Source organism: Triticum aestivum, chromosome 2D, assembly GCF_018294505.1.
Source record: "Triticum aestivum cultivar Chinese Spring chromosome 2D, IWGSC CS RefSeq v2.1, whole genome shotgun sequence".
Taxonomy (NCBI): domain Eukaryota; kingdom Viridiplantae; phylum Streptophyta; class Magnoliopsida; order Poales; family Poaceae; genus Triticum; species Triticum aestivum.
The window spans coordinates 352,064,224-352,076,485 of record NC_057799.1 but is presented as its reverse complement, the minus strand read 5'-3'; the positions used below and the strand labels follow the sequence as shown (position 1 = coordinate 352,076,485).

The 12,262-nt window shown below is 48.5% G+C and overlaps 1 protein-coding gene across 2 annotated transcripts; it reads left to right on the top strand.

The window, feature by feature from the left end:
- The first annotated feature begins 211 nt into the window (after positions 1-211).
- Positions 212-2,930, top strand: LOC123053109 (protein XRI1). 2 transcript variants are annotated; one of them, XM_044476508.1, is made up of 9 exons: positions 212-363; positions 982-1,034; positions 1,126-1,242; positions 1,327-1,463; positions 1,553-1,631; positions 1,721-1,823; positions 1,911-1,963; positions 2,247-2,327; positions 2,430-2,930. In XM_044476508.1, the coding sequence occupies exons 1-9, from the start codon at positions 293-295 to the stop codon at positions 2,681-2,683; spliced, it is 948 nt and encodes a 315-aa protein (XP_044332443.1). In that variant the 5' UTR covers positions 212-292; the 3' UTR covers positions 2,684-2,930. The 2 variants fall into 2 exon arrangements, with proteins under 2 accessions (XP_044332443.1, XP_044332442.1); XM_044476507.1 differs by lacking the exon at positions 212-363 and adding an exon at positions 370-901.
- The last annotated feature ends 9,332 nt before the right edge of the window (positions 2,931-12,262 follow it).

The window sequence follows — 12,262 nt, the reverse complement described above, 5'->3', positions numbered from 1 at the left end:
GGCTAACGGCCTCTTCGGCAGGCAGCCCACCCGGCCCCGCTCGTGCCCCCCGAATTTTCCATTCCGCATTTCTTTCTATTTTCTTTCTCCCCTTTCTCTCTCTCTCCCACCTCGGTCTCTCGGACTACAAATGCGGCGCTACCCGAGCCGCTGCGGAATCGAGTAGACAGCGGAGGAGCAGTGTTTCTGTCTGTCTCCCCGTCCACTAGAGTCAAAGGAGAGGGAGGGGAGGGGGGGGGGGGGGGGGGGGGTCCCGTCGCAACGGCTAGTCGGGGCAGGCCTTCCGGGGCCGATGGACCCGCGCCGCGACGGAGGCGGAGGCGGAGGCGGCGCCTCCGGCGATGGCGACGGCAACAGCCAAATGTGCGTGCTGCGGGGGGTGCGGGTTCCTGTTGTCGGTTGCTGTCGCGCCGGTTCTCGCGCTGTGATTTCTCGGGCGGTTTCGAGGATTTGCTGGATGGAGGGGATCGACTGGGGTTTGGTAGGGTCTTGAGACTAGCATGCGCATGAGGGACTAGAATCTGCTGGGCGTAATGGGGATTTCGGGAGTTCCGTGGCTGCTCCTTCTGCCGTTCCGAAAATAGAGGGATCTTGCCGTCGATTTGCTAGATTAGAAGATCCTTAGGTGCCCCGTTTGTGTCTATGGAGTGTCGTAACTCGATTTACTTTGTTCGATTGGGCCGTCCTCCTGCACCGATGCACGCTCCTGCTGTTGCTTTTGATGCAAATGAGATAATAGGAGGATTGTGTAAAGTTTGTGTGTTTAAAACTGGATCGAGATATTCTTGGCTCCGAGGGGTCGAAATGGGAGCATACTGATGCTGGATTGGTCATACTTCGTGGCGTGTTTTTCGTTTGTGCAACTGAAACTAAACCATGTCTCGACTGTCCACAGAACTGAGTACTCGTCAGAAATTTCACAACTATTTCAATGTATTACATTAGTTGAACTTATGCCTGATCTCATATTGCTTGCTGCAGTCTGTGGGATTGGCAAGAGAAGGAGCATGGCGAACCTAGTGATGGAAATCATGGTACATCGCTCAAACCAATAACCAACATCCATGTCAGAACTGCCGATTATTTTTTGGACTTACTGTATCATTATTATTATTTTCTCAAAAGACGTTGCTAAGTTCGTGTGGGATTGCCTCAACCGAGATGATGATGATGATGAGCTACTTGGATTACTGGGAAATCAAACTCCTCTGCGGGACTGCCGGGCCTTCTTTGATATTGGGGGTAGGAAACTTCTTTTTTCAGAGAATTATCGGCACTATATTACTCTTGAAGTTTTGCTTAAAGGAATAAGGTTACTTGTGCCAGATATCACTTGCAAGGAGACACTAGACCTGGAGGAGTCTCGGGAATCAAAGCGGCGACGCGTTTTGGAGTACCCTTCTGAGGTTAATCAGCCAGAAGTTGGTGATCATGAAATGTGTTCTAATTTTGTCACATCTGAGGTGGTTCACTAGTAGCTGGCTATGTTCAAAGTTCGTCTATTTTTTGCTATTGCTTACACTATTGCGTCCTTTGTTGATCAATATCTCAGGTAGCAGAGACTTCATTGCTTTGCACTGATGAACCACAGACTTTAAACTGGAATATGCAGATCAATTCAGATGATTTAGGTTCATCCTTTTACCACATATGGCTTATTGTCCAGCAGCTGCCTACTGCCATGCCTTTTCTGTTTGCTGAATGGATATTTTTGTATCAGATAAGTTCAGTTCCTTGTCTAATGGAGCATCCTACGAGCCATCAGATAATCAATTGGATAATTACTCTGAAGGAGCTACTATCTACTACACGCCTGATCAAATGTTAGTTCCTATCTGGTTCCGTTAAAGCCAATTTGCTTTTAGTTCTCATTCTTTTTGAATCATGACAAGTTCATATTTTGTTTGTAGGCCTTCTAGCCAGGAGAGCATTACATACATTGGTTGTCAAACCGATGTGCCAGGTCCGTACAAAGCACATTTTCTATGTCATCTTTGAGATTTAAAAAAAGTTTCATCCAATGTTACTGTCAGGGTTTCCAGTCTATGCATATATTCGCCATATTGTCAGTATTTGTCCTAGAAATGTTTGTAAAGAGTATTCTGTTTTGTATCTTCTTTGCAATTGCATTGCGGTATACTTGCAATTTGTGCAACTTGCTGTTGTTTGGCAATCATAGTGACTTGCTAAAACAGAATTTGTGTAGCTTTCTCCAGCTATTCACTTGTTCTTTCTATCTATGACAGGAACAAGTGAGATTGCTCCGGTGACAGAAAGTCTCATAATGCATGAGACTAGGAAACTTTCTACACTCAAAGTATCTAAAGGTATTTAAGTTTGGATAGTATCTTATTATTCATCAACTTACCTTACACACTTGAACCTCTAGTAATATATATGTTGATCATTTGGCTTTGCTTCCCTATTAGGAGGAAGCTCGATGATCAAGGCGAAGCAAAATGTAACTACATCTATAGCATACCCTTTTACCCTTATCAAACCATCTTGGGAAGAAGGAGATGTCACTCTCAAGGATATAAATCAGCGCATCCATGCTCCTCCAAAGAAGCCTCCAGAAATCCTGGAAACTTCAGCTTTCTCTGGGAAGCCGGTCATTGGCAAGACAAGAATCAGAACAGAAGGTGGGAAAGGCAGCATCACAATACTAAGAACCAAGGGCTGAGAATTATTACAGCTTATTTAACAGCCATTCCCTTGATTGCTTTCAAGAATTTGGTCTTCTTGTGCAGGCCTCTATAGCATTTCGATTTTTCTTGGTCACAATTTTTGTGCCATGTGTTCAGAGTTACTGTGGATGGCCAACTCTTTGTTCAAAGATTCAGCATTCATCTGTGGTGTATTTTAGTGGCATGCGGCTAATGATATATATATGGACATTTGAGTTAAGAATTAGCTTCTACTTTTACTTCTCTTTCATGTTCTTCTTATGGTCTCCTGAAAATTGCCCGATGGTTCAACATTCAAATTATGGTATCGGCTTGATCACTATCAGATCTTAAATTTGAGTGGCCCTGGTGAGAACCAGAATTGCACCGGGGGAATTAATTCGAAATAAAGTTGATTTCTAGTCATGAAAAAAATGAAGCATGAGTACTTAGAGCATGCCTAGCTCTTCCCCCAAAAGTCATTAATCCCTAGAACAATATTTAATTTCACAAACATTGATATACTTTTGCACAAACATGGTCAAACTTGAGATGGTTTGACCTCTCCAACAAAGTTGGAAGTACACTCTTTAAAGGATGGAGGGAGTATTTTTGCTTTGAGAAAACACGAAGTCTCAACAAATTTAGGCTAACTCGAGCGTCCTTTTGGCTTGCGCGTCATTTGCATCCCCACCCCCTCTCCCCAGCCTCACCGCCCTCGTCCCCCACCTCATCCCTCATCGGTGCCAAAATTAATCGGTTTCGTCCATTTGGTCGGGACGGGGCCGCCCGAGCTCAGAGATGACATATAAGCCCCAATTTGGTCAGGACGGGGCCGCCTGAGCTCAGAGATGACGTATGAGCCCTGTGCGTGACCCCACGCCAGTCGAGGACACCAGAATTAGCCTACTTTACCGCCACCATGGCCAAACTCGTTGCTTCCTCCAGCTCCCATGCGGCATCGACGAGCCTGGTAATTGCCGATGCAGGCTGCTAGGGACCATCGCCGGCCTCCTACGCGTCCAGTCCTAGTCGGGCGCTCCATCGCCGTGGCTCTGACCCCTTCCGCATGCAAGGTGTTCAACAATTGCCTTAATGGTATTTCTTTTTCCCTTTTCTCCATTTATTTATCAATTACTGTCTCAAATTGATCATGGATGACTCCAGTGTGTAGATGGAGAGTGCCTGTTGTTCGAAAAAGGTTGAGCGTGCTCGGGCGACCTCTCGTTCCTCGTCCAAGGCGTCAAGGTCATGTTGCCAACTATGCTCGGCTTCCTTTTCCTCATACAGGCATACTCGAGGTGTGTTGTGAATGTGGTTGCTAGGGAGTATGGCCTCGGGCGTCGTAAACCATGAAGAATGGAGTATAGCCCGTGGATCTGTTAGGTGTGGTGCGCAAGCCCCACAGTACGGAGTCAAGCTCCTCGACCCACTTGTTGTCAGCTTCTTCTAAATATCGAATCAAGAGAGGCTTGATGCCGCTTAAGATTAAGCCATTTGCTCGTCCAATCTGACCATTGGTTGCGGGTGGTAAACCGAAGCATAGTCAAGCTTAATGCCTTGTTTGGTGCATCACTCCTTTACCTCGTGGTAAAGTTGGACCCATTGTCCTAAATCCTAATGATGATGTGGGGAACCCCATAATGTTGTACTACGCTAGAGATGAAGTTAATCACTGGCTCGGCCTTGGCTGATGTTACAAGTTTTGCCTCGATCCATTTTGTGAACTTGTTGACCAAGAGCAGGAGGTACTTCTTCTTGTCTGTTCCTCCACGGAGTGGTCCGACCATGTCTAGCCACCCAGACCACGAATAGCCAGGTGATCAGAATGGTTCTTAGAGCTATGGCTGGCATGTGGCTTTGCTTGACAAAGAGCTGGCAGCCCACGCATGCATCTACAAGGTCTCGTGCGTCGTCTCGCACAGTGGGCCAATAAAAACCTGCTCAAAAAACTTTGCTTATCAAAGTCCGAGGTGTTGAATGATGGCCGCACACACTAGAGTGAATTTCCGAAAGAAGTTATTTTCCTTCTTCCTCGGAGATGCAACGTTGGAGCATGCCAGTGACACTGTGTTTGTATAGTTCCCCCTCATGGACCTTATATGCTTTCAATCGTCGAACGATTCGTGATGCATCTGTATGGTCTTCGGGCAACTCCCTGTGCAGCAAGTACGTAGGTATTGGCTCAGTCCAGGGTGCGATTACGGGTTACTGCCATAATCTCATGGGCCGCGGAGGTTTCCTCTAGTGTCGAGCTCTCGATTATCTCCTCGTTTGGCTGTATGGCCGCTGGGGTGATTAGCTCGGGCTCCAATTGCTCAGCCGTCTTAGCGGTTTGCTCGGCGTCACCTTGCCATTTGACCGATGGTTTAAACAATCGTTCAAGGAAAGTGTTCTGCCGTACTGGCTCCCGTTTGGCGCCCATCTGGGCGAGGATGTCAACAGCTTGATTACTGTCTCTCTGCATATGATGAAATTCTAGGCCCTCAAATCAAGCCGATAAGTCATGACTGTTAGGACCGAGAGTATATTGACCAAAGGGGGGTGAATGGGAGATTCAACTTTTCTTTCGAAAGCTTTGAAACCCAACCCAACTTCTTCATCAGAAGCATATTCATCGATGAAAGCATTGATAACAGTACATGCTTGATGAATCACATGTTTAACTACAATGAGAGTAATACAACATGCAAATAGATGTAACAAAACGAGGCAGAACATGGCTGGTACCACTACAAGAAAAAAGACACATCCGTGACATTTTGGGCCGAACGAATTTTTTTCCTGTCATGCTTATGACACTTCTATGACGATAATTGTGACAAAAGCACGTATCATCGTAGATGTGGTGGGCTCCTACTTATATGACAAAAAATCATGACAGAAAAACCTGCATTACATTCTTTGGGCCGTCCATGACGGAAAAAACCGTGGTAGAAGCGAGGGCGAGGAAAATTTTGGGGAGTTCCCAGTTACGGTGGGTGGTCGGGGCCGAGTGATGCACGGAGCTTTGCACGTTTCTCTCGTACACTATGCGCGTGTGTGCGAGGCGCTGGGCTCTAACTCAACCCGAGCGATGGGTTCGCTTACTGAACCCGAGCGATTGCACTAGCTACGTTACTGAACCCGAGTGATCGATCCCTTGGCTATTAACTGAACCCGAGCGATTCCTTCGCTACTGCGGCTAACTGAAGCCGATCGAACCAGCTGCTGCCTCTTGATGAACAGTGAGCGTTGTTGGGGGTTGGATGAATAGTTCCCGGTGGAGGTTGGATGAACAGGACCCCGTGGTAGTAAAGGCCGTTGCCGCTGGATGAGCAGGACCCCGATCGAGCCGGTTGGGGGTGGATGAACACGACCTGGTGGAGGGCTGGTTGAACAGTAGCCGGTGGAGGCTGGATGAATAGGACCCCGTGGAGGGCTGGTTGAACAGTAGCCGGTGAAGGCTGGATGAACAGGATCAGCCCGTGGAGGCAGGAGGGAGACGCCGTGGATGAACAGTCACAGGTGGAGGTTTAAGGAGGTCGACGGTGGATGAACAGTAGCTCGTGGAGGCTGGAGCGAGGCAGTAGACGGAGGATGAATAGTAGCCCGTGGAGTCTCGTTTTGCGGTACGCCACACCCCTCCCGATGAACAGAACCCCGTTTCGACCGTAGGAGGTCGAAGAGAAGTCCGTTTCCTCCGTTTTGCGGTACGCCACACCCCTCCCGATCAAAGGACCCCGTTTCAACCGTAGGAGGTCGCAGAGAAATCCGTTTCCTCCGTTTTGCGGTACGCTAAACCCCTTCCGATGAACAGGATCTTGTTTCGACCGTAGGTGGTCAAACAAAAGGCTGTTTCCTCCGTCCTACGGTACGCCAGGCCTCATTTCGGCTGTTCCGTCCAAGCAGTTGGCCCTCGATGAATAGGATGCATTCCGTTGCCTCCCGATGAACACGACGCAGTTTCTCCATTCCGACCCAGCCAGTTGGCTGCCAATGAACAAGACGCCGTTGCTGCCCTCCGCTGCCTCTCCATGTACACGAGCCCTGGCCGTACGTATGCGCGAGTAGGCATTCGAGACCCCATCTGTATGTACATACGTGGCCGTATTTACTTTCTTGCACCCTGGCTATACGTACATGTACACGATATAGACGGGACTGCGTGACATGCTACATCCGCGCCTCTACTACACGTGCCCTTCCTTACTCAGTCACGGTTCATCGTTGCAGCCTGCAGACAGACCGATCGACCAGTATGTACGTACAAGTTCGCGACCAGATAGACAACCCTAGTACGGTTCGACCGGGTGGGTCCCAGCTGTTAGGGAGGTAAGGAGGCACTTTCTTGCGTGCGAAGATATAGCTGGTGGGTCCCAGCTGTCAGGAAGGTAAGGAGGCACTTCCTTGCGTGCATAGATATAGATGGTGGGTCCCAGCTGTCAGGGGGAGAATCATATTTTTTGCCTGTAATATGGACGCACTTCCTTGCGTGCGAGGATGTAGTTGATGGGTCCTAACAGTCAGGGGGGAATGTTTTTTTTTGTGAAATACGATTGCCCATCCGGTGGGTCCCTGCTGTCAGGTGGAGGAATCATTATTTTGCGCGTAATAAGGAGGCACTTCCTTGCTGCGGCCGTGGACCCAACTGTCAGCCTCTCCACGTACAGTTCTCTTCCGATGGAAGTCGTTCCTTGACCACATTGACCACGCCGCGCCGAGAGCACCAAGGCGGTGGACGATGGCGAGGCCTAGGAAGGGGACGACGCAGAGCCGGAGAAGATGCGACAGTGGATGCCCACGCAGAGCCGGGGAAGATGCGACAGTGGATGCCCACGCAGAGAGGAGTACGAGGGTTGACTGGTTCGGCTGTGATGTGAGTCTTCCATCGCCGCAGAATAACAGGGGTTGTGGGTGAGTAAAGGGATCGCCTGGCCAGAGGTTGGAGTAGGGTGGGGTGGTGAGGCCTGTGCGGCAGCAGAGCCGGCCACGGGAGGCAGGAGCAGGCGGCTGTCGGTGTCAAAACCGACAGATCTCGGGTAGGGGGTCCCAAGCTGTGTGTCATGGATCGATGGGTAACAGGAGACAGGGGACACGATGTTTACCCAGTTTCGGGCCCTCTCTATCGAGGTAATACCCTACTTCCTGCTTGATTGATCTTGATGAATATAGGGTTACAAGAGTTGATCTACCTCGAGATCATATGTCGTGGTCTAAGACCTAAGAGTATGATGAGTAGTATCATCATCCTCTAGCAACTAGCCTGGCCTCGGCTTATATAATGTACCGGAGGCCTAGGATAACAAGAGTCCTAGCCGAATACGTTGGTGGAGAGGAGTCCTTGTCTTGATCACCAAGTCTTGTGGAATACTCCTTGTATGCGGCATGGGCTGCCCGAAGTGGCCCATGAGTGAACCGCCATGGGGGTCCTCGGCCCGATCCACCTAGTCGGGAGACGATGTGGTGAGTACCCCCTAGTCCAGGACACCGTTAGTAGCCCCCTGAACCGGTCTTCAAGTTGGGGACGCTCCTCGATCCTTCCGAACTGTTCTTCATCTTCGGTCGTCGGTCTTGAAAACTGGTTCAACAAATCTTCTCATCTTCGATCTTGAGGATCGCCGAAGTAAATCCGAAGAGTTTACACGTCGGGTATCCGAGGAGCCCCTTTAAGTTATCGGCCTTTATCAATGCCTTGTTATTTTTATGCCACACCTCGGGTTTGAAGTTGTTCTCGGGCGGCAGTGTCCTCTTGCATCCAAGCTCCAACGCCGGACTGTATTCGAGGTATCTTTTGCAGCCGAGCACCAACGCCGGACCGCTTCCGAGCTCCAACGCTGGAATGTATCCGAGCTCCAACGCCGGACTGCATCCGAAGATTATTGTTACAGCCGAGCTCCAATGCCGGACTATATCCGAGGTGTCATAGATCACCTTGGTTCAAAAAAGTTGAAGGAGTTTAGCCGAGCTTAATGCCGGAAATGCCCTCTATGGAACCAGCCACTGGTGCTCGAGCTTTATGCCGGACTGCTTCCGAGGTGGCGCACCACCTCGACAGCGGGCCGATTTTTTTGTCAATATTTTTGATTGGTGCAATTTATTGCCGAGATATATAGCCAGTAGCCGTCAAGGTGTGTATCGGTCGAAAACCCGAGATGCACCTGAAGGATGACATAAGACCGCTGATCCCAGTAGCCCCTCAGTCTCAGGTTGATTCGCAAAATCGTCCTGAGGATCAACTCCTAGCTCGGCAGAATACTTCGAGACACAAATAGCGTGTGCAAAATCCTCGAGACTCAGGTTGGGTGCGGCCGACCAACCTGAGGATCATAATCTCCTCGAAAACTATATTGCACTTAAATTTTCTGCATTGGATTGCCAATGCAGTAGCCCCCGAGACACTGGTCGGGTGGCAACACCAGATCAGGGGATCGATGTGCCCCTTCAATATTTATAAATAATGAGCGTGAAGCCCAGTAGCCCCCGAGCCTTAATGTGGGCACGGGTGGCCGAATTAAGGATCGATATCCGGAGTAAAATCACAAATTATGTGTAATGATTCTATGTATCGAAGTACTTGACATCATTGATGCTCGGATCCACATTGTCCAAAACTTTGTTGATCGACCATCGGCTTCAACCTCCTCGGCCAGCAGCTGGGGAGTGTTTGTCCTACTTTATTAAGCCTTTATAAGGGCAAAGGTTTACGGCAAACAAGGCAATCCGGTCATACGGTTTTATAAACAAAGGTACGCGGAGAGATATGTTATATTACTTTTTTAATGTAAGAAACATAAGGAAAATAGTCCCGCTATCGGTTCCTTTCCTTGGGTTGTCATGCTGACCATGATCATGAAACCTCACCTCTAATCAATGTGGGAGGAAAATAATGAGGATTTAGTTCGGAGAAAGTTTCCGAACTCTATGGTATTAATGAACCGAAATTTTCACTTCCATCGTTGCCGACCAATTATATCCTTTAAGATCGCTAGCTTTCGGCTTCACCCAGTCTGAGGTACTAACTCGGATGACCCGGTAGTAACAATCAAAGAGGTGCTCCCTTTACCGCCTAGCCGAACAATCGGGAACGTAGGGGTAAGCACAGGAGCCAGGCAACCCAGCTTGGCCAAAATCTTAAGTCAAATTGATGCATATTTATGGCTTTATAACGATGGTTGCGGAAGGCAGCCCTCGTATATTAAATACAAATGCCGATGATATGTTTATTTTGACTCCATTGCGACCGTTTATCAGTTGAAAGTGGTCCATCGTCGGCTTCCACCCCCTTGTAGATGCTACGCAGGATGTTTTCGCAATAACAAAACAACCCTTAGCCGACGCCTCGGTGCCCGAAGGCGGTTGTGTTAGCGGAAACAAGGCAATCAGATATGCGGGCTTTATAACTTTCACTTAGTCATAGGAGCTTAAAGTTGGGAGGCCAGTTACTAGCCTCCGGTTAGTGTTCGGCGACAGTCGAGGTCAAGCCGTAAACACTTCAGCCAATGTTATGAGCGGACCATCACTTAACACGGGGTGACCTCCATCCATCTTATAATTTAGTACAGTCATCGGATTGCTGACTAGTTTACGCTTATTGTGACAGTCAGTTTTCGGCTTTCTCCATTGAGGCGCTTAACCATGCAAGCTGGAAGCACAATCGCAGTGGTTCTCCCTGGGCACACCTAGCCGAACAAAGCGGAACATAGGAGGCAAGCACGGGAGCCGGGCAACCCAACTATTTGACCGAAGACACAATTCGAAACCGATGCATATATAGCAATATCCGAGAATGTTTTTGCCGAATCTCTAAAGTTGTCCGGCGTTGCACTGCGAGACTAATGCTGGAAACACACAAATAGTTTAAAAGTGCCCTAGGCTCGAAAAGCCAAAAAAACCGATTCCAAAGTTTAATGTCCGAACTAGATCAAGTGTTCGGTGCCAATCCGAAAATTGGTCTTAGAAAAAGAAAATTGTGCTTCTGTCGTGCTTTAACATGACACATCCTATCTCAAGACTTCAAGCGGGTCAGCCTACGGCTTCAACCTCCTATCCCGAAGGTGGAGTACTTCTTGTTAGGCCATTTTAGCAAACTAAACTCTAGCAGCTTTGAGAGAGAAATTAGGCTCCTCGGCTATTGACCACACACTCGCGTCGAAAAAAGGAGTGATATAAAAAAACTTTGCAACGACTAAGAAGAAGAACACTTATTATAAACAGCTCTCACTAATTTAAGAGCCCCCAAGTGACTTGGGTAAAAGAATTTTATGTATAATGATTGTATGTACCGAAGTACTTATATCATATCTGTGTTCACTCAAACTTTAAACGCGTCTTAACCGACCGTCGGCTTCTCCCTCTTCGGTCAAGGGCCGAAAAGTGTTATGTACTCCACCTGTCGAGAATATCGACGGTGTTTCCGATAACCAGGCAATCAGGCCATAAGGCTGTAACAGACAAAGCGCGCTCAGGGAACTTATGTTATATTACTGACGAAGTGTAAGAAGCATCTTCGAAGAAAATAGTACCTCCACCGATACCTTTCTTCGGTTGCTCATTGTTACTATGAGACTTGTGCAATAGATTTTTTGTACTCATGAGTTCCGTTGTGTGCCGACCATGATTGAAAACAATAAGAGCGCTAGCTTTCGGCTTCACCCAGTCTGAGGCCCGAGCTCGGATGACCCGATCGTGACAATCGCAGAGGTGCTCCCTTTACTCCCTAACCGAACAATCGAGAACGTAGGGGTAAACACAGGAGCAAGGCAACCCAGCTTGCGGAACACTTAAGTCAACATGGTGCATATTGTGGCGTAATACACGAACAAGGAACGAAGCCATACAAGTATAATCATATGCAAGAGGAAAGGCTTCATAAAGGAAGCCCCCAAGTAAACGGGGTATTTGAATTTGTGTGTCACAAACAGAGTTTTGACAAGGAAGTTTTTCACATACCACTTTTTGCCAAAAAGGTACGATGCTTGGTCGAACCGAACAAAATTTAAAACTAAAAGTTTTTGAGCATGAAAGCGACTTAGCTGGTTAATGTGTTCGGCATTGATGACGTGGTCCGAGCTTGATGCGGGACAAGGTCCCAGCCCTCAAGCCGGTCCCGAAGTGGCGGAGCGAAGAGCTCGGCACTCCGAAGTGGCGATGTAGCACGAAGAATGTGGCGAGGTATAACCCCCAGTCCGACTGAGGCGACGGAGCAGGCCGGCAGTATGACGCCGAAGTCCCCGGTGTGGGTTAATGAAGTGATGACGAAGCCCCGGTCCAGCCGAGGCGACAGTGCTGCCCGACCCGGGTCATTTACCTGTGCACAGAAAATAGTGCAAGCCGGAGATAATAGTAATATGAATAATTTTTTTGCATAATTAATAATTTATGCAAAGTGAGTAATAAAAGAAATATGGCCCGTGTGCCGAACACTCGATGAGGTAGAGCTCTCTCAATGATGCCGAAGTCCCCGAGGCAACCGAACACGTCGGTATGGCAACACGACCAACAAGGTGATCACGTGAGCCGATTTACGCCGATTGGGACGACGGCGTCGGCTTGCCGAAGAGACCACGTGACGTAGTCGAAGTCCATTGCCTGCACATGTAAAATAGTGCAGGCGA